At 53.8% G+C, this 21260-nt stretch overlaps 1 protein-coding gene across 2 annotated transcripts in view; it reads left to right on the forward strand.

The window, feature by feature from the left end:
- Positions 1-19592, forward strand: part of DKK3 (dickkopf WNT signaling pathway inhibitor 3) — a 44712-nt gene extending 25120 nt beyond the window's left edge. For both annotated transcript variants that reach the window (XM_024559024.4, XM_071221434.1), the window contains exons 5-8: positions 14718-14810; positions 15955-16099; positions 16832-16988; positions 18003-19592. In XM_024559024.4, coding sequence (XP_024414792.3) covers positions 14718-14810; positions 15955-16099; positions 16832-16988; positions 18003-18222 — 615 coding nt within the window. In that variant the 3' untranslated portion in view covers positions 18223-19592. The remainder of the gene's footprint in view (positions 1-14717; positions 14811-15954; positions 16100-16831; positions 16989-18002) is intronic.
- The last annotated feature ends 1668 nt before the right edge of the window (positions 19593-21260 follow it).

Raw genomic sequence — 21260 nt, forward strand, 5'->3', positions numbered from 1 at the left:
GAGAAGGACCTGCACTCCAGGCCAGCAGGACCCCAGCGGCTCAAAGTGGGCAGAGGCAGCAGGCCCAGTCCTCAAGCCCCAAGGCAGCAGGCCTTGGGCTCAGCCCACGTGCACAGGTCCCACCCAGCACCCTTCTGCTTATACTGCGCTTCCAGGGCCCTGTTTTTCCCCGTCTGCAGGGACCTCCTTCCCCAGACAGAACACACGCCCTGCCGCAGAACGGCCAAACCAGAGGCCAGTGGTCACACCTGCTGCCTGTCTTGGCCGAGCGGCTCCCCTCCCCCTGATAGTTTTGCTAGGATTTAGAGGAAGGAAGGAGAACTAATGTTCACGAGCATCTACTATGTACCAGGTGCTATGTGACCACTTCACATAAGCTCGTTTCCTTAACTCTTACCAAACTACCGACCCGGGGTATTAGCCCCGCTTTAACTAAAAGGAAGCATAGAGTGACCAGCCAAGGTCACACAGCTAGAAAGTGGCAGAGCTGGGATTTGGAAATAAGTCTGTCTGACTCCAAAGTCTGGATTCCTGCTCTGTAATACTACCTACAAAAGGGTCGATGGGAAAGTCACCAACAGTCACTGAATGTCTGGCAAATGCCATAGTGTATGGATATACTTCCCACCTTAATCTTCCCGGCAACATCATCGGTTGGGCTTTTTCATTCCTATTTTACAGATGAGGAAACTGCAGCCCAGTGATATTACCACATTTTGCTGTGTCCAATGTGCACATTTTTGCCCACATTTTTGAGGGAAAAATAAGGATGTGCATTATGCATGGGTAGCACCTGAAATACCTTGTGTCTGTTCTCATGTTTTGTAACATTATTTGTTACATAAAATTTCTTGTACCACAATATGTTCACAATTAAATGCTAAAATTCCTTTATAAGACAAAAAAACAAGTATCTAAATATAAATAAATAAAAATTGTATTAAATAATTAAAATGAAAGATTTTTTTTCCTGAAAGTTTGGGCCAAAAAGGTGGGCCCACATTATACATGGCAAAATACAATAAAGGACTTACCCAGGCTTGGCCAGCAAGAAGAACTGAGGAAGGAAGCAAACTTGGGGAGCTGACCACGGGGGGAGTGGGTCCCTTCTGTGGCTTGTGGCTGGGTCTCCGCTTGGAGAGCCAGAGCAGACTGGGTGGTGTGGGTGCCAGCACCTCCCCGGCAGCACTGGGGCAGCTCCAGGGCATCTGGGGTGTCTCTCGGGGTGCCCGGACCACCTCCCCTACACCACGGCACGCAGCTGAAGCTTGCAGTGCTCCCTGTCATCCCACCGAAGTGAAGCGAGTAAAACGTGTCTGCTTGGGAGCAAAATGAGGCCAAAGCACATTTTTCCAGGCCTGAAACTCATGAAGGCTTTTTTCATGCTCATTAACATAAACGGTTCAACTTGAAAGGTTTAACAATTCCACAGGCCCCCTTTTCAGTCCTCACTGTGGTGGAACTTTGTGGGCAGTGCTGGGGGGGAGAGAAAGAATCAATAGTAAAGGCAGGAAAGAGGCGAGGCCCAGGGTGAATGCCAGGCTGGTTCCCCCACCCTGAGGCCTGGCAGGGGGCTGGGAAGGTGACTTTTTTCTGCAAAGGGAAAAACAACTTTGTGTTTGTTTTGTGTTCATTTAAACTTTCTTCTTTAACTACTTTTTTTTTTTTTTAAAGAAAGCTGAAGGAATTCTTTGAGCTGTGGTTTGAAAAGAGGGTGATAGATTGCAGGCACTAAAGCAGCGGTTCTTAACCTTGAGTGTGCCTCAAAGCCACCTTCTTAACCTGGGCAGGGTCAGGGGAAAGAAACGCACCCTTGTTTTCACTGACTTTTAGATTAAAGCAGCACTCCCTCCAATCTTCAAAATCAGCAACAGACCGCAGTATCGCTAGCAGTACCTTTGTTTCCCGGAGCAATCACAGATATCGCCACGTCCCGTACTGTAGCTGCCGATGCCTTTAAATAGCATTTACGCTCATCGCCACCTAGAAATGAAGATGGTTGTCACACCTGCCAGTAGGTCTTACTAGTCAGCGTGTGAGTAAAGAAGCCCATAAAACACTGTATCTCAATTTGATAACTGTACTTCAGTCATTTTTCTCTGTAATCTTCTATTTTCCTTTATTCATTGAAATGCATTATTCTGAGCAGGGGCCTGCGACCTTTGTGTAGCCGCCATAGGAGTCTATGGCGACTGGCCAGTGCCCACCATTGGTTGTTCAGGTTTAGGCAGGTCCCCGCAGACAGCGGGGAAGTTGTTAAAGGAAACTGGTCTGTTGCATTCTCTGGAGTGGAATCCCCATCATTGTAGATGGGACTTGAGCCCTGGTTTTCCCAGGTAATGCCAGCCTCCATTCAGATGGTTTGAATCCTAAGGACCGTGACGACCCACTTGCAGGAAACTAAAGTTTGAACAAATTCCGGTCACCAGCAATGCTGGGGTCAGGGGCCATCTCAGAGGCAGGAAGGCGCAGGTGGTCTCAGATCTGCTGTCTGACACCTGTGTGGCCCAGGTGGGAAGCCTGTAGATGACTGCTGGTTAGGAGTCCAGCAGAAGTTAGGAAAAGGAAGGCTGGGGGCCTTGGCCGCAGCTTAGACGTGTGAAGTTGCCTTCCGAGGTGTCTCCTGACCTCCTTCTCACTCCAAGGCCTATTTCACCAATGGCCTGGGTTGAGGACACAGACAAGACACCCAGGTGGAAGTTTTTGATGTTGTCAGGAGGCATCATATGCCATAACGCCCAGAGCCTGTTCTTGCTCAGAGAAGACATCACCTGCTCCCCTCAAGAGCCCAGCCCCAGGCCTAGGGGATGGGGAAAGATCTAGGCTTCATGTCCACGGTGCTCTCCAGTTCCTGTGCCTAGGGACTGAGTCTCAGAATGCCAGACTCTGAGAAACTAGGTCTTGTAGAGGCACCATCTCTAAGTGCTAAGAGTAAGGTAGGGACATGATACATTGATTACTTTTTCTTCCCAAGGCCAAAAAAGAAAAGAAAAAAACAGGGGTTAGGCCAAGTCAGCTCACTGACTCATAAGAAGAGTAAAGGAGAAACCAACTAAGTAAATATGGAGAAACTCCATCTTCAACAATAGAGGAAGGGTCCTGAATATACCCAGATCTAACTGAGCAGAACATTCTAAGGAGCTCTGTGTAATTACCGAAAAGCACAAGCACGCACTTGCACCCTAACCCTGAAACCTGCCCTATTTCTACGCTTCACCTTCTGCATTACTCTTTCCCTTGAAGGAATCACACAGCCAATGGTGTGAGCAATACCAGGCTTGTTGGGTGCAGGTAAACGGTGTGAGTGTGACTAAGATTAATGCTATTCCTTGCTTTGTTTGAAGTAAGGCGATTTCACGAGGGTGGAAACACAAAGCGATGGCTACCCCACAAGGCCCTGATGGGGCCCCGTTTGCCATAGTCACATGGGAGCATCATCCTGGCCTGGAGCCCAAGGCACAGGCCATGGTGTCGCCTAGTTATGAAGCATAAAAACCCAGAACAACACTGCCATGGCAACGGCTCTGCTGCCCTCCAAGGCCAAACGCTGTTTATCTGGGGCAGATGCCAGCACTGAGGGGAGCTCCGATTCTGGTTGTGTGTGTTGCAAAAAGTGTCCAAGGGCCGGCAGGACTGGAGGCAGAGGATGCAGAAAGCAGATGAAGATGTTAGCCAGATAGCTATTCAGCCCCCATGTAGAGGAGAAGAAGGAGGAGGAGGGCAGCAGAGATTTGCCTGAGGTGGCTAAGTTTGTGCATAAGAGGTCAGAAGGGTAAAGCAGATAAAGCCCTTTGGACCAGTGACAAAAGCTTATGAGAAACAAGAGCCAAGACCTGCCTTCCCATAGACACTTCAGACTTCCTGGAGCTGTCTCCTGGGAGACCTGTCGCTGGGACACCCCAGGTCCCTCTCTCCCTGGGAGGGCCCATCATCTGCCCCAGGAGAGCTGGCCACGGTTCTCCATGGATCTCCTCCCGGATCTCCTCCCAGGCCCTGACTCATCATAGTCAGGAAATGCTCTGGGCTCCTCAGACTGTGGAGGGCCCACTGTCCCTCCTCCCATGTTGCTTCTGAGGCCCACCATTCATTGCCCAGAGCGTTTATTTTAAAAGAGAGAGAAAAAACATAAAGACCCTCCCCATGGGCCTCCATTCCAGCACTGCGGGGTCAAGGCTGGGGTTGGGCGGTGGCCTCCTCCTCAGAGGACCACAGGGGCACCTCCAGCAGGTGACCACCTCTGAGTCTTAGCATCAACTAAGACTGATACTTTATGAAAAGTCACTTGGATTCATAGGAATGCTAGGCCTGTCGGACCACTGAACAGTGAGGGGGGAGTTGTCCAGCCAAGGACAATGGCATCAAACCTGCTTGGCCAAAGAGACCATAGAGCGGGCAAGACCACAGAGGGGCGAAGTGGAGATGAAAGGGTTCATGAATCAGCCACGGAGCTGCGAGGTGACCAAGCAGAGGGGTGTGGAGTTGTCCTCCTCGCTCTAAGTGACTGCCTGAGAATGCCGAGAGAAAAACGCCCCAACCCAAATCTTGGCTTTCCCAGTATGAGTCTTACAAGCACCTGTTGGTCCTTTGAGCCCAAAATACTCCCATTTTCCCACCTTTTACTGGGAGGATTCTGAGGACTGGGTGTCAGGGTGGTGGCAGGGAGACAGGCACCCAGTGGGGGAGTCAGGCAGGGCCTCACTGGGGCGGAGTTATCTGTGCTGCTCCTTAAAGACGAACCAGTGCAGCATTGTGGAAGCAGGGACCAGGATTAGGGGCTTGTTGGGGGTCAGGGTCAGACCCGAAAGCAGGTTGGAGACTGCCCATGGAGGGCTCCGTGTGCCATGCAAAGTTGGGAGCCGGGTTGGTTGTCTGAAGTTTGCTGAGTGAGTGAGAATTAAGCCTGGGGAGGTCGATACTGTTGAGGACAGTTCATGGCCCCAGGTGCCCCCCGTGATGGAACCTCAGGCCCCCTCTCCCAGGTCACTGGAGGACGCAGCTGGTTTTTCACTCACTCCACCCTTGTCCCTTTGTTTTACCATGCCAGGGTCACAGATGCAGTCTGGCCGTTCTCCAGCCAGAGCGCAGCCTGTCTGCTCCCATTAGGTGTTGATTGAACTAGTCTAATCTTTGTGTTCTCCAGGGCCCCTTGGTTGGAACAGCCGTCAGAACAATTAAGATTAGGGACATGGGTCATCAGGTTTGTGTGTTTAGGAAGATAATTTGGGCTGCGGCAAGGAGCTGGGTAGAGAGGGAGAGAGGCTGGGGTCTGGGGCCCAGCCTCTGCTACCACAGTTGTGAGGTACCACAGGACCGGCGCCCTAATGTTGGTGCTTTTGATCCCAAAGTTCTCGTCTGGCCCTTGATGACTTCAACAGCAGCTCTGCTCTGCACGTGGAGCGCTAACCGGGTCCTCGGTGTGTTTGGTGGACATCAGAACCAGGCCCAGTGGCTTCCCCATGTCTGCCTTTGGAATGGAGGGTGGGAGCTGTGCAGACCCAAAGCCCCTGGAGACGTTGCTGGGGGAGAGGGCAGAGAGGGCTCCCTCCACTGCTGTAACTCATTTGGTTAGAGAGGACTTGGGCTTGTGAAGAAGTTTCCTTTGAAATTAAATATGGTACAACTTTGCCAAAGGCAGCATCACTCAGACTAAAGGAAAGCGTTGGGAAATCCTGTGAGTGGGGCCTGGCTGGCAGCAGGACAGCATCCCTGGAGGAGGGCACGGGTCCTGTTCTGGCACACCCCCTCTCCATCCCTGAAGGCCTCCCCAGGGGGCTGGTGAGGAGAGGGGGCTCCCAGAGGGTGGGGTCTGGGGGCTGCAGATGTTGGGGGAGGGAGAAGTGCAGGACTATTTTCTTGAATGACCCTGGCACGGAAGGGTCCAGAGTGAGCAGTCCGCACACCTGGGACGCCCAGCCCCGCTGCAGGGCACATCCTCCCCTTTCGGGGCTGTGTGACTGGCGGGGGATGAATTGACTGGAGCAGCCCCAGGAGACACAGGCTTTTGCAGACGCCAGGACTTCAGGGTAATAATAGCTGGCATCGGCTCCTGGCTCCTTCCTGGGTTTTTCCATAGGGCAAGCTCTGCATCATGGGTTAGGCCAGAACGCGTGGTGTAGTTTGGGGCCCCTGCCTGCCCTGAGCTGGCAGGAAGTTTCTAGTGCAGCCTCCAGGAGAGGCTAGGGTGGGGGCGCCCTGCTGTGTGAGAAACAGATGTATATTTTGCAGGTTCCTGTGATGGGCCTGCATTTCAGATGAAAACCTGGCTTAGATTGTGAATGAAGGGCGGACTTCCTGATGTGCTTCCTCAGCACCTTCCCTAGTCCTCTAGACACCTGGGACCAGGACCCAGCCTTGGGGACCATGGTATGAGGACACCAGAGACAGGATAGCAGAGACCTCCTATCTTATACTGTCCCCTCCTCTCCCCTTCCTGGTCCCCAGCCACTGGCTCCCAGGGTCGCCCTACTCTCCATAGAACACTGGTGGGTTTGGCAAGGGCCAGCCCTGCCCCTTCTCACCCATGACCTTGGTAAGTGACTTCATCTCACTGCCTCGCTTCCCTTGCCTATAAAGGGAGCTTCACTTGCTCTCCTGGGAAGATAGCGAGGATGAGACGATGGGTGCCGAGGTGCCGAGCACCCAGAGGCATTTGAATTGTGTTGATTTTTTCTTGCCCCTCAATGCCTGCTTGTCCTCCTTGGCCAATGGCCAATCTGGGCCCCCTGTAGTTCTGTGTGACTGGCCTCCTCCTCCTGCCTTCCTCCCCATAGCGCAGGGCTTCGGGTGAAGCAGGTGGTTGTCTCGTGCGGATGGATCGAGAGCCCTGACTAGACTGACATTCTGGACCTGTTCAGCAGGAAACGTGTTCATTGCTAGAATGAGATCCACTGGCCCAGACTTAAGCTTGGAAGGTTATTCAAGGCTTTCTACAGATACCGGTGAACTCCTGCTGGGAGTTAAGCAGTGCAGAGAGAGCTGTGCCCTCGGGTTTGGTCCTGGGGGCCAGGCGCTGTTCCAAGCATGCAGCTATTATCTCTTTTAATCTGTGCAACAACCTCAAGAGGTCCTTCATTTTAAAGATAAGAAACTTGAGGTACAGAGAGGCCCAGTAAATTGCCCAAGATCACCCGGTGTGTAAGTGAACCTGTTTTCAAGCCCGCACGGGCCTCATAGCCCTGGTCTTGCCCTCAGGCCGCCCCAGGCACGCTGGGCACACGCAGCCCTGACAGGGTGGAGGAAACACAGGTGTGACCCAGCACTGTGATGAGTGCAGCATCAGGGCTTCTCACCTTCCCAAGGTGACCCGCTGTCAAATCAAGACAGTTGGTCCCCACAGTCCGCTCTTCTCTGTGCAACTACCTCTGCTCCGGAGGGCCAGCGTCAGAGAGCAGCCCTGCATCCGGGAGGGACACTCGTTTACTCCTTTACTCGTTTACTCGTGTAACTCGGGAGGTGTTCAGGGTCTGGCACCACCACCCCAGGCCTGAGGCCCGAAATGACCGATGATCAAAACCTTGATTAAGCAGAGTGTGGGACTCCAGTGCCAGAGCCTGGAGCTTCCTGGTTGGTGGGGGGCTCAGCCAGGAAACCCTGTTCTGGTTTCTGGGTTCAGCATCCTTCAGAATGTTCCAGAGCCTTTCCACCGGCCTCCTTCCGTCACCTCCGCCAGGGAGATGCTGAAACCGAGGAGCAGAGGCTGGCTGTGTGAGGAAGGTCTGAAACAGAGGCGACTGGGGCTCGGGGCTGTTGGGGGCGGGGCAGCCTCAGATTCCTAGGCCGAGGTAACAAAGTGCCACAAACTGGGCGCTTCCGCAGAAATGGCTGTCCCCCATATCTGGAGGCTGGAAGTTCAAAGTCAAGGCATCGGCAGGGTTGGTTCTTTGAGGGCTCTGAGGGAAGGACATGTGCCAGGCCCCCCTCTGGGGCCTGGAGATGGCCATCTTCTCTCTGTGTCTTCCCATTGTCTTCCTTCCATATGTGTCTGTCCCTGTGTCCGAGGTTCCCCATGTTATAAGGACACCAGGCATATTGGAGCAGGGCCCATCCCCATGACCTCACCATCTTAGGTATTACATCTGCAGTGTTCCCGTCTCCCAATAAGGTCCCCTTCTGAGGTACCAAAGGGTAGGATTTCAGCATATGACTTTGGGGGGAGCACAATTTGACCCCTAACTGTGTGTTTGGAGGCAACAGGATGCAGTGGAAAGATGGAGCCTTGGCTTAGGCATCTGAGTCTTGGGTTTGAATCTTAGTTTTTTAAAGTCCATCAATGACCTTGGGCTCTGAGCCTCAGTTTCCTCATCTGCAAAATGGAGATTGACCAACAGTTCATCTATTCATCTATTCATTCCTTTGTTATTCCTTTAATGGGTGGCAACCATGTGCAAGCCCCTCTGGGGAGACACAGTCGGTGGCTGACCTTGGAGGGTGGCTGTGGGATCGGAGGGCCAACTGGAGCCCGAGCAGGTGCAGGCACACAGCAGGTGCTCTCCGAGCCCTCACTGCTGCCCTGCCCACCTCAGCTGCAGCATGCAAAGCTGAGGGCCCGCAGGTTTTAGTTGGTGGTGGTGCCCCAGGATTCTGTTTCATGTGCCCTCGCTCCTTCCCCTGCAGATGTTCTTTCCAGAGCTCTGGACTCGAGAGGAGGCTGTAGACAGCCCAGCCCTGGAGAGGTCCGCCCACGTGGCCCCTTTCATGGGGCCTCATGAGAGAAAGAATGTCTGGGATTCTTGAGGAGTGTGGGCATAATGCCCCTAGCCAGTGTGAGAAGGGAAGCAAGGCAGCCTAAGGGCCACAGAGAAGCCGTGCCCATCTGCCCCACCTGCCCCACGCATAGATGTGAGGACAGCCCCTCAGGGGCCCAGTGCTGTTTTCTTCCCCTCCTTTGGGTTCCTGCCTCCTCGGAGCTGCTCGCTTCTGATAAACTCTGAAGGGGAGAACCAAAGATGCAGAACAGCCCCTTTGCCATTTTCCACTATTTTATGGTAGCGTCAAAGCACCAGGGCCGTCGCCAGGCCCAGCGTTCTGCCAGATCTGTGGCATGTTCCCCGCCAGCCCCACCTCCCTGGGGCTCTGGCCAGAGCTTTCCAAATATAGCTCTCTCCCCAGGACAACAAAGACGCTATCCTTTGAATGGCTTCCGCTCGGACAGCCAGACCCAGACTGTTTGTCCAGCTTCTCCACCAGCTGGGGAGGGAAGAATGGGGACAGACAGGAAGCAACTGTGAGAACGGGGACTAGAGAGGAGCTGCTGAAGCCAGTTCATAAGTGACCTGGACACTCAGACGTCCAGGCATAAGGCCTTGGCCCTGAGTTCCTGCCTTCCATCTGCAGAGAGGTGTGGGACTCAGGGCACTGTCTTGTCACTGAGGGGACTGATGAGTGCTGACGGGAAAGAAAAAGCATCTTCCCAGGGGGAGAGGGAGAGTCGTCCTGACTTTAGGATTGGACCTGCTGGCCGGGACTCCCAGCTTCACCTCTCAGCTGGGTGACTCTGGGCAGGACCTTCACCTTAAATCTTGGCTTCCACATCTGTGACATGTGGATAATCAACACGGGGGTTAAGGAGAACTTGTGACAAGCGGTAGGCGCTGGTGGCCCTGTGGCACCAGGACCCTGTGTCCGGAGGCCTCAAAGTGCTACGGTCGGCTCTGAGGGCAGGGCGCACAGCCGCCTCCTCCCCCCCACCCCGCCCCCCACCTCTCCCGCTCTGGGGCACCCCTGCCTTCTGCACTGTGAATGGCTCTGAACAGGAAAATCAAAGACACAACAGCCCCATGGCTGGAGCGGCATGGAGTCCCTCTTCCAGTCCCGATGGTCTGAGAGGCACCCCAAACCCAGAACCTCCACGGCCTCTTACTTTAGAGCTCACCTCCCCAGATAGCCTGTGCCCAGTTTTACTGAGGCTCCTTTAAAACATCGGCCCACGTGTGAATATTTAACCCTTGAGCGTAGGTAAGAGAAACCGGAATTACAGAAAAGAATAAAATCCTGGATTTCTCAGCTCTGGGCCTGGCTCTGCTTGGGGCAGGTGGGGTGGGGGGAGCCCACCCATGTCCTCCCCTCCCACCCATTAAGTTCTGTTTGATGGGGGCGGACCTGACCTGTTTCCCAGGCCTCTGATACCAGGAAAGGTAGGATCCTGCCCTCTGCTAGTAAGGGGTCCTCAGGAGATACCCCCAAATAACAGCCTTACCATATGGGAAGCCCGCTCAGCATATAATGAGAGGCCACTCTTCCCCAGGAACTTTAGTCTTGTGGGCACACAGGCTACTGTCCCCAGATGCGCCCTGCACACAGACAAGTCAGGGCTCATGTGACAGCCCCAGGTGTTGACAGGGAAGGAGATGGCGAGTCACTGGTGGAAACATTAGCCCCTGTTTGGACCTGCCTTTCTGCTAACAAGCTGGTCCCCTGGCAGGGGTGCTGCCCGGCAGACTAGGTCATGCAGCTATTAAGTAGCAAAACCGGGATTCAAAGTTTGGGCTCTTTTGGCCTCTAGGGTTCACGCTTTGGAGTTCCAAGGTTTCCCATATGGTCACAATTTTTAAAGACCTTTCATAGGGGCTGCTGGGAATGCACACGCACAGTCAACAAGCCGGCAGACTGTCAGAACAAAAGCACTGAACGTTCTCGAGGCTAGGTCACACTGAACTCACCTGCCAAGCCTCTTGTAGTAGCAAAAACTGTCAGCAAAGGAAAGCAGTAGCTTTAGAGTATGTACTTCAATGTTTCAAAAGTCTTTAGCAAGGTTGCATGCCAAAATATTTTCCATACCTAGAAAAAAATGGAATTGCTTCCCTGTGGCTTTGCAGGGAGTGCTTTGTCATGCGTAGGAGCCAGGTTAGGGAAAGAAAAATGTTCCTGAGGATGAATGTGTACTTTTCTTATGGAGAATTGTAAACAGCAGGGTCTCACAGGGATTGGTGCTAGGAAGTCTTAGCTCATATTTTTTAAAATTAAAGATCAGGAAGAGGCCCCGACTGGTGTGGCTCCGTGGATTGAGCACGGGCCTGCAAACAAAAGGGTCACCGGTTCGATTCCCAGTGAGGGCACATATCTGGGTTTCAGGCCAGGTCCCCAGTTGGGGGTGCGCAAGAGGCAACCGCACATTGATGTTTCTCTCCCTTTTTTCCTCCCTCTCTTCCCCTCTCTCTAAAAATAAAGAAACAGATCTTTAAAAAAGAAACAGATCTGGAGGAGGAAGTATGTAGTGAAAATTCTCAGTCAACAGGATTTTTGGAAAATGAGAAGTCAAATTAATGGAATCTGTGTATTTTTTGCACTGGTTCCCAAATCATTGTGAATGAGCAGCATTTGTTAGCCTGTTTGCCTCAGTAACATTCAAGTGATTTTCTCCATTCAACACACACCGGCCGCGTGGCCCTGTGTGCCAGGCTCTGCGCTGGGCACCAGCACGCATCATACATGTTGTTACTCTGCTTTACAAAAGCGGGATTTCATGGTACGTCCGCTTGCTTTTATTTACCGATGTAGACGTCACAATGCAAAGGACAACCCCTTCGTGTTCATGTCTGCCTGGTGGCTTTTCCCCATGACCCAATTTAATTGGTTCCCTCTTGTTGGGCATTTCCAGTATTTGTGGATTACAAATAATATCCCAGTGCAGCCTTAAACACCCCTGAACTCAGATATTTGTACATGTGGGCGAGCGTTTCTGAGGATAGTCACCTGGAAGGGAAATAGATTCTGATGAATCGCCTGCAAAAAACATCTAGTTCCGTTTCAATGCCCCCGAAGTGTCTGGTTCTGCCCATTTCCTCAAATCCCTACCAACACAGGACATTACATTGGTTTCCTATTGCTACTGTAACAGCTTGCCATACATTTGGTGGTTTAAAAATAGCACAGACTTATTAACTTAGAGTTCTGTTAGTCAGAAGTCCCGCAGGAGTCTCACCGGACGGGAATCAAACTGTCAGCCTGGCTGTGCTCCTTCCGGAGGCTCCAGGGGAGATGCTGTTCCCAGCCGTGGCTCTCTGCACCGCCAGTGCGGTCTGGGTGACTGGTAGCGTCACCCGCCTCTGTTTCTTCCAGCTTCACGGCTCCTTCACTACATGGGGCACACTCGGATAATCCAGGAATCTCTCCTTAGCATCAGGTCAGCTGATTAGCAATCCCAATTCTATCTGCGGCTTTTTGTCTGTTTGCCATGTAGCATGGCCTGTCCACAGGTCCTAGGGGGTCGGATGTGGGCGTTTGGGGTTGGGCGGTAGTCTGCCTACCACAGATATTGTCAACCTTTCGAACTGTTTTCGTTTAAGTGAAAACATGGTATCCTGCTCTTTTAAGTTGCATTTTCTTGGTTATTGGTGAGGTCAAACATCTTTTTCTGTGTGGAAAGGAAAAGCAATTTCTGTTCCTAGGAGTATACCCTCTGTCTCCTTTTCTACTGAGTTGCCTTAAAAAAAAAAAAAAATTCCTTGAGGGCAGGGACTTTCTCATATTCATCCCAGTGCTTCAAACCGTGGCTGGGTTCAGAGAAGAGACTCGATGCCTGTGGGCCCTCTCTCCCTCCCTCCCATCCCATTCTTGTGCTATTCTGCTTGGGAAGAAATGCCAGGACGCTTCCAGCTGAACCGGCAGAGTCGAGTCTGTGTCTAGGACAGCGTGGTGGCTGAGACAAAGCTCTCTTGTGGCTTACTTACAGCCCAGTGCACTTAGGCCGCATGGGCCCTGGAGTCAGACAGGCTGTGCACCCCCCCCACCCCAGCCTCTGACTCGGGCAGCCCTTTCACCAACTCCCCGCCCCCCTACACTGAGCCTCAGTTTTCTCCCACGTGAAAACAGTGATGGCGGCATGCTGACATTTTAGGGCTGTTGGCATGGGAACAGGGACCAGCACCGACTCCTTCGAGAGGGAGGACCCTGTTTGCCACGGTGATCAGTGGGCTGATATGAGTCAGACGCTGGGGAGACACAGAGAAGAGCAATTTTGGTCGTTTTGCAGGGCATCAGGCAACGTGCTCTCCTTTGACATTTTAAAAGAACTTCCAGGAAAGATTTAAATGGCTTCTCAGTGATACCGGGGGTCAGCCCCTGTTTCTCCTGGAGCCCCTGGTGCAGAGTGGTGGCTTGTAACACTGTCTCCAACTTGGCCTCTTCCCATTATCCTTCAGAGGGGCTGTGGGAAGCTGGTGTCCAGTGGGACAGACAGTCTTCCTGGCTGCGCAAGCCTTGCTTGGTCCAGCAGCAGAGTGGGTCCCTCTGTTTGAGGTGGGCCCGGCAGGGGGGCAGTACCAGGGCTGGTGTTGCAGAAGCCAAGCCTGCAGCCACCCTAGATCAAACGCCCGCCCTCTCAGGCCTGCAGTGCTGGCCAGGGTGCACCCAGACCTGGACCAGGGACACTGGCACTTCCCAGCGACTGAGCTCATGAGTTCCCTAAGCTGGCCAGGGCCTCCCTGCGGAACCCCAGCCTACCCACATGTGCTGGCCCCCAGAAAGCTCCGTTGGAAGTCTCCCTGTCCACCCCCATGCGCAGAGCTGCCTCCGTTCACAGAGCAGAGTGGGGACGAGTCTGGTCTGCAGGCCAGGGCCTGCCCATGCAGGCCTTCCCAGGTCCAGCCCCACACCTGCTTTCAGGATGGAGCACGCCCTGGTGTTAGAGTTGGGGGATGGTTCTCTCCCTCCCCCTAGAACCTTCTGTAAGGTTTGCTAGGGCCCCAGAATCCCACCCTCAGGAGAGTCTTTCTCATCTGCAAGCCTCTGACGGCTGCATCTGGGGCCCTGGGCCCCTTCTCCCAGGGGCCAGCGGTGGAAAGAGCCCCTCTACCCTGAACTAACTGCACTATCCTGTGGGGGCGGGTGCTTTTGGCCTCTCTGAGCCTCCGTTGTCAGTGTGCAGCACCGGAACAGTCCTCCCTGCGGCTGCCTGCTGGAGGAGTCACAGGGGCATCAGGACCATGGTCCTTGTCATGCCCCCCTCCCCCCCCCCGCCCCCCCCCCCCCCCCCCCCCCCCCGCTTCTCCTGCCCGTCTTTCCTGGCAGTTGCCAGTTCCTAGGTCTGAGCTGACATAGCCCTGCTCCCACCAGTGACCCTCCTGTGACCTCTCTCTCTGGAGCTGGGTGGTGGACAGATTCCCTTCCTTCCTCTCCCCCATTTTCTCCAGCCAAGCGGGGCCAGCAGCAGTGAGAAAGCACCTGGGCTGGCGGAATGCCCGCCACGCCCGCCTCCCTTTTGGAAGCTGGCAGCTGCCTTCGGGTGTCACTCAGACCCAGGACCCTGAGGTGGGCTCCCTGTGGCCACCCTTTTCCTTCTCAGTCAGCAAGGCCCTGCTGAAGTGCAGCCCCTCCCGTGCAGCCACCCGGGGTCTGGAACTCATTAGCTCTTTTTATTAAATCCATCTGCTCCGTGCTGAAGACTGGCCCCGGGTCTCAGTGCTTCCCACCCTGGGTGTGAGGGGAGGCTGCACACCGAGGTGATTGTGTGAACTGGGTACGGCATCCCAGAGGGCAGAAGTCTAGATGCCTTGTGTGGGGGAAGGCCCTGCCTGCCTGGGGGAGTGGATGCTGAGGAGTGAGGGGAGTGAGCAGAGTGAGCGGGACAGGGCTGCAGGGGAGGGCGTCTGTTTCTAATCCCTGAGCCTGGGGATCCTGAGACTTGGGGTGGGGAATAATGGGGCTTTGCCCTTTTGGGGTGTATGGTAGGCTGCTGACCTGCCTTTCCTGATGAAGCTGCACCCCTCCCCCACTCCCAGGAGTGCATCATTGACGAGGACTGTGGGCCCCGCAGCTACTGCCAGTTTGCCAGCTTCCAGTACACCTGCCAGCCATGCCGGGACCAGCAGACGGTGAGTGTGTCCAGAGGCCTCGGGGCTGCAGCCCCAGGGCTAGGGAGCCCAGCAAAGAGCCCTGGGGGAGAAGGCCAGAAGCCCCACATTTTTAGCCGGGCTTCCTGGAGGCCTCCCATGGAGCCCCACCACATCCCTACTCACTCAAAAGAACCTGTGACCGCCCGTGGGGCTGACTCCTGCAGTGACCAGGAGGCCGTCTGCAGACCTGCTGCCACAGGGATGTCACAGGGAGGCTCCGCACCTGTCCCTTCCCCTGGGAAGGCCCATCCCATAGAGAGCCAGCGACACCGCTGTAGCCCCTGGGCAGGGAAGGGGCAGCCCCTCGCCCTCCTGGCCTGCAGCCCACCGGCCAGATCTTCCTCCCACCTGCCCTATCAGAGAGGGCAGAAGGGGGCAGGGAAGAAGCCAGAACACTTCCCTGCCAGGGACTTTTCAGAGAAGCAGGAACCAGGGGAGCAGAGACTCTCCCTCCACCCAACAGCTGTTTGGAAAGAGCCATATAGCCTCAGAGTTTTCTTGGCCTTTTTCATCATTAAGACAGTAGTAACATGTTTGGAAAATAGAGGGCTTCTTACTACTACCCAACCCAGCCCTGCCCATCGTGGTTAGGAGCCGCAGTTGTCCCGCCCAGCCTGTCCTGCTGGGTGCTTTCAATGAGCACGGCCTGGGGAACCGGCGTGCTCTCTAATAGCCATTCCCCACGTGTGACTCCCACGTGCCTGACCATTCCCGTGGCCTTCCCAGGCTCATGCAATCAGCTTACAAGAATCACATTACTGCCTGCATCTGGGGGCCCTGAGCCACCTTCCTTCCTGACTTAGGGACCTAATACAAAGGGGGCAGGGGGCAAGTCTGTGGGTGAACCACAAAGACAGGCTACATCCTTCAAAGGCAAAATCTCAAGCTGTGTAGGAAGACTCAGATTCATGCACCCCTCTACCCCGTGCCATTTTCCCAGTGTTCCAGCCCTTCACATCTGCCTTACCAGCCCTGCTCCGATGGCTTCAACACCTCCCATCCTGCCCCGACCTAGGACCTCAGCTTCCCCCTCCGTGCAGTGGGTGATGTGGGTTAGCTCACCTGTGGGCCTTCGGGCCCTCCCAGGCCTGAGTCACAGGCTGTTGTGTCTTCCCACCTCCAGCTCTGCACCCGGGACAGTGAATGCTGTGGAGACCAGCTCTGTGTCTGGGGTCACTGCACCAAAACAGCCCCCAGAGGCAGCAATGGGACCATCTGTGACAACCAGAGGGACTGCCACCCTGGGCTGTGCTGTGCCTTCCAGAGAGGTGGGTGGTTCCCTTTTGGGTGCAGCGTAAGCCCTGTCCCAAACTCCAGCCTCCCACTCCACCTCATTCCCCAGGCCTGAGGTAGCACCTGGCTCCTGTCCTGTTCCCCATGAACTGACTGGCCCCCCTCTCTCCCCATCTTCCATGCTCACTGCCCCTCCATGGTGAGGTAAGCTCAGGCACTCTCCCCTCCCACAAGTGTTTCCGAAAACCTCTCCCTTAGTCAACCTCCCCATCCCTCTGGTCCACCTGGTACCTGCTGCTCCTGCAATTTTCCTCAAGGACGGCTTTCTGGCTGTCACTCCTCTGGGGGCTGTAGCCACACCTGATCTGTCACTTCAGTTTGACTCTCCAGTCCACCTTCCAAGCCTTGGCCAGCTCCGGCTAACCTGTCCTCCATCTGTCTCCACTCCTTCTCAGCCTGGTTGGGATTCTCACTGCCCCAGCCTTGAACACCTTTCTTCCATTCTTAATTTCTCCAGACCTTTGGCCTCAAAATCCAGCACATGCCCGTCTCTTCCAGGCAGTCCTCCTTAACTGCTCCAGTCCTCCCGACTCATTCTCTCTTGAGCCCACACTGCCATTCTTGTTTCTCTCATTCCACGTTTTCAATCCAAATATCCACATTGGGGTTGAGGGTGGAAAGTGGGAGGCTGGAACCCGTTTCTCCGCTCCCCCTTCCCGGTGCCTGCCTTGGTGCTGGAGCTTGGGGGTGACTTTGGCCGGTTCTAGGCCTCTTGTTCCCTGTGTGCACACCCCTGCCGGTGGAGGGCGAGCTCTGCCATGACCCTGCCAGCCGGCTCCTGGACCTCATCACCTGGGAGCTGGAGCCGGACGGAGCTTTGGACCGATGCCCATGTGCCAGTGGCCTCCTCTGCCAGCCTCACAGGTGAGGCCCCACCTGTCTTCCTTGTCAGGGGCCAAGTGGGGATGAGATACCACTCAGAGGGGACTCGGGCAGGAGCAGGGGAAAATGTGGATTCAGTTTAGGATAGGTTTGATCTGAAGTGTCCTTGGGTCTTCCAGACGCAAGGGTTCAATAGTAGTCAGACCTGTATGACCGGCTGAGGAGAAGGTGGGGCCAGGGGCACAGAGTGGGGGCTCATCTAGATGGTGGTTGAAGCCTCCTGAGTGGGTCCTCTGGGAAGAGCGTGTGGAGGGAGAAGCAGTAAGGGCTGAAGGGAGCCCATTATGACAAAGGACAAGAAGAGAAGGAACCAGCAGAGTTGGCTGAGAAGGCGCAGAGAGGTAGGAGGAAAACCAGGAGAGTTGGCCCCCAAGGTGGAGGGCACCAGCAATGATTAGAAAATGCCCAGAGACCAAGAAGCACCAGGGCTGCACGGCCCTCTCCCAGTGAGCATCTTCCTGGACCTCTCAGCAGCGGCTGGCTCTTCAGCCTTCTCTCCCGGCAGAATCCAGGGTGGCTGGGCGGATTGCACCCATCCCTGCTGCACAGGCCCCAAGCGCCCCACAGGCACAGGCGATGAGGCGGTGAGGTCCTGTCCCACTCTCTGGGGCTGATCCCTCCTGGAGGCCCAATGGGCAGTGGGGCTGTGGTTCTCAGACCCTGTGTCCTCTGGCCAGCCCAGGCATGCTGAGCCCGAGAGGGTCGGTCAAAGGAAGACAGACCTGCCCCTAGAGGCAGGGGGAGCTGCTCCTCAAGTACATTCTCCAAAAGTGAGCCTCCCTCAGCAACCTTTCCTAAGGCAAGATGTTGACAGGAAGTTAAGACTGGTGGAGAGATGTTAGAGGAGGGGTTGTGAAGGTGAGACCCGGAGACACACCCACAGCAGCACCAGGTGGAGCCCCTGTCTCGCACCCAGGCTCCCTGTGTTGAGCGCCCAGCTTTGCCCCTCCGGGGAGACACGGCCCTGGGCTGAGCCACAGCCCCGTCTCTCCCCAGCCACAGCCTGGTATATGTGTGCAAGCCGACCTTCATGGAGAGCCGTGGCGAAGACGGTGAGAGCCTGGTACCCAGAGAGGCCCCCAGCGATTATGGAGACGGCGGCTTCATGGAGGAGGTGCGCCAGGAGCTGGAGAACCTGGAGAGGAGCCTGACGGTGGAAATGGCTCTCGGCGAGCCCGATGCCACCTCTGAGCTGCTGGAGGGAGAAGAGATTTAGACCGGGGCTTGTTCTCCGGGTAGACGTGCAATAGAAGTAGCTAATTTATTGCCCCAGCTGTGTCCTCTAGGTGTTGGCTCACCAGACTTTTTTCCATGGCCTCTTCCCAGAACACGTTCCCTCTGGCCCGAAACCAAGTGAGGCGCTGCACGCTCGTCCAGCCCCCACCAGATGGCACACACGCAGCGCAGTGCTGGCGCCTGGGGAAGGCACCACTTCCGGTGTGGGGGTGAAGGCGGAGCAGGGATGCAAAACTGGCCCAAATTATTGGCCGCTTTGCCTCTGCGGGTTGGCAGATGGCACGTTTTGTTCTACGTCCCCCGGGAGGGGATGGGAAAGGATGCAGAACTTCCACGTGAAGGGTTTTGGGGAAATATTGTTGCTTACACATGTGGAGTAGTGTGGCCTATTGTGCAAACATCAACCTGGCGAAAATGCAACAAATGAATTTTTCTCACAGTTCTTCGCATGGGCACAGGTAAGCTGTGCCTTCAGCTGCTGCAGGTGAAACGTGCTGCTCATTCGTCCAGCTTTTCAGCAGTCCCTCAGCTCCTGCCTCTGTGCCAGGTGCGCAGTTTCACATCCACCATCAAGTCACGCTGTCGCCACAGCCTGGGGAAGAGGCACCGTTCTCCCCTACTGTCAGCCTCGCAGGGGCTCAGAGACGTCACGTCGCTCGCCCAAGGCACACAGCTAGGGAAGACCCAAGAAGGATTTCACGCTCCGGTGTGACTCCAAGTTGTGCTCACCCACTGCCCCCCACCAGCCTTGGTGCCCCCAAGAGTACCCCCTAAAAAGAGAAAGAATGGGGTTTTTCTTTTTCTGAGGCACATCTGGCATTAAGGTCAAACCAGTTCACACATCTCTGAAAGAGCAAACTTCTACTCTTAGAAGTAGCGTTCTCCCCAGTGTCGGGGTGGCCATCACCCTAGTGGTGACAAGTGGTATTGACACTGTCCCCCTTGGCACTTAGTTACATTAGTAACTTTGAAGGTATGTGATTGGAGCATAATATTGAAGTTAACTTGCCAGAAACAGTATTTAAGTAACTGTAGGGCTAGGATTATAAATGAAATTTGCAAAATCACTTACCAGCAACTGTAGACCATTAGCAACCACGTGGAGAAACTCAAACCATGCCAGGCTCTGTGAAATACGGTTGTAATATCCAGACTGAGAGCAGTGAACTGTACGCTGTTGCACAAATGATGTTTTCAGGTGTCACGGACTGTTTCCATCGTGTACGCATCCAGAGTTATTAAATTTTACATCTGCACACGATTGTATAAGCATGCTTTCTTCGAGTTTTAAATTATGTATAAACACATATGTTGCATTTAGAAATGAAGCATAAATCACTTAAACTCCTCTTTTGTAGTTCTTGGACTTCTTTTTTTCCTTTTGACTTTGAGTAAATATAAAAACCCTTTCAGCCAGAAAAAATAAAATAGAAGTGACCTGCATCATAAAAACAAAAACTCTTCCATGTAGCTAAATTTTCCAGACAACTAAAGCACATCTCTTTTAGCATGAAAATATTTTAGAAATGGTAACCGTTTTTGGATGGGAATCAGTCTTAAGAGTGTCAACGTTTCACTGTCTTCTGAAAGAGTAAATGGAATGTGTATGACTTTATTTTTCTTGGGAGGCTTTTTTAATCCAACACAGTTCTGGCCCATAAGAGAGTAGGATTTTCAGGGACTGTAATAATAAAGCTACTGTATATTAAGGTCAACTGGGTGGCAGGCAGTCACTTCATTTAACAAATGAAGAAATGGAGGCTCAAAAAGATTAAGCGATAGAGCTGGAAGTCAAACCAAAGCAGTATGAAGTATAGTATGCTGAGGATCAAGTGATAATCTGAATATCAAATATAGAGTTGTTCTCTCTTCAATGTTAAAAATCAGTCCTGGCTGGTGTGGCTCAGTGGACTGAGCTCTGGACTACAAAGCAAAGGGTCGCTGGTTTGATTCCCAGTCAGGGCACATGCCTGGGTTGCAGGCCAGGTCCCCAGTAGGGGGCATGTGAGAGGCAACCACACACTGATGTTTCTCTCCCTCTTTCTCCTTCCCTTCCCCTCTCTCTAAAAATAAATAAAATCTAAAAAATATTGAGCAACTACTATATCTCAGGCCCTATATTGTGCCAGGTAGACCATGGAGCATGAGATAAAATTAGGTTCCTCCCTCATGGAGCTTGTATGCAGGTATATTATCTTGCTCTACTAGGCCATCATAGCCAGAAAAATGTAAGCACAGGAGAGACTTTGCCAAAAAGTTAGCTAAAATTCACATATAGAGTAGTTATTTACTTAGACTTCTAAATGGAATGTGGTAAGGGTTCAATGGAGTTTGGTACTTGAATCTGTCTGCCTTTCTCTGGGATCCAGAGTTCCTGCCAAGGGAGACAGGGCAGATGTCCTTTCAGCTACCCAGAGCTATTCGCAGCCCTCTTTCTGCCCCTCCCCCACCACCGCAGGGGCTAGAAAAGCCAGGTCCCCGCTGCAGCTAGGGATGACCACATGACCCAGTCCAGGTCCAAGACACGTGAGGGGAAGGCTGCCAGTTTTCTGGGAAGGATGTTTTTCCTGAGGGACAAAAGGAAAGAGGCCTCACCCCCCCACCCCTTTCCCTGGTTCCCTGCCTTTGAGTCCAGGCGTTTAGGATATGCTATTTGACACTGGAAGCAGCTCGTGGTCGGTCACGTGACGGGGATCAAAGTGGTGTCAGCAGGGCGGAATTCTTCACTGGAGGCTGTGGGGAAGAAACCAGCTCCCTGCCTCGTTTAGCCTCTAGATGTCACTCTCATCCCTTGTCGCATAGTCCCCTTCTTCAAAATCAGCAACAGGTAGATTGCTTTTCGTGAATCACCTGCCTCTCTGGGTCTGAGCAGCTGGCAAAGGTTTTTTACTTTTAAGGATTCATAGGATTAAATTGGGCCCACCTGGATAATCCAGAGTAATCTTTCCTGTTGGAGTCCTCAACCTTAATCACATCACTCAGGGGCCATTACCCTGCCTACCGCAGAGGGATAAGCCT

This window comes from Desmodus rotundus, chromosome 5 (assembly GCF_022682495.2).
Source record: "Desmodus rotundus isolate HL8 chromosome 5, HLdesRot8A.1, whole genome shotgun sequence".
Lineage (NCBI taxonomy): Eukaryota > Metazoa > Chordata > Mammalia > Chiroptera > Phyllostomidae > Desmodus > Desmodus rotundus.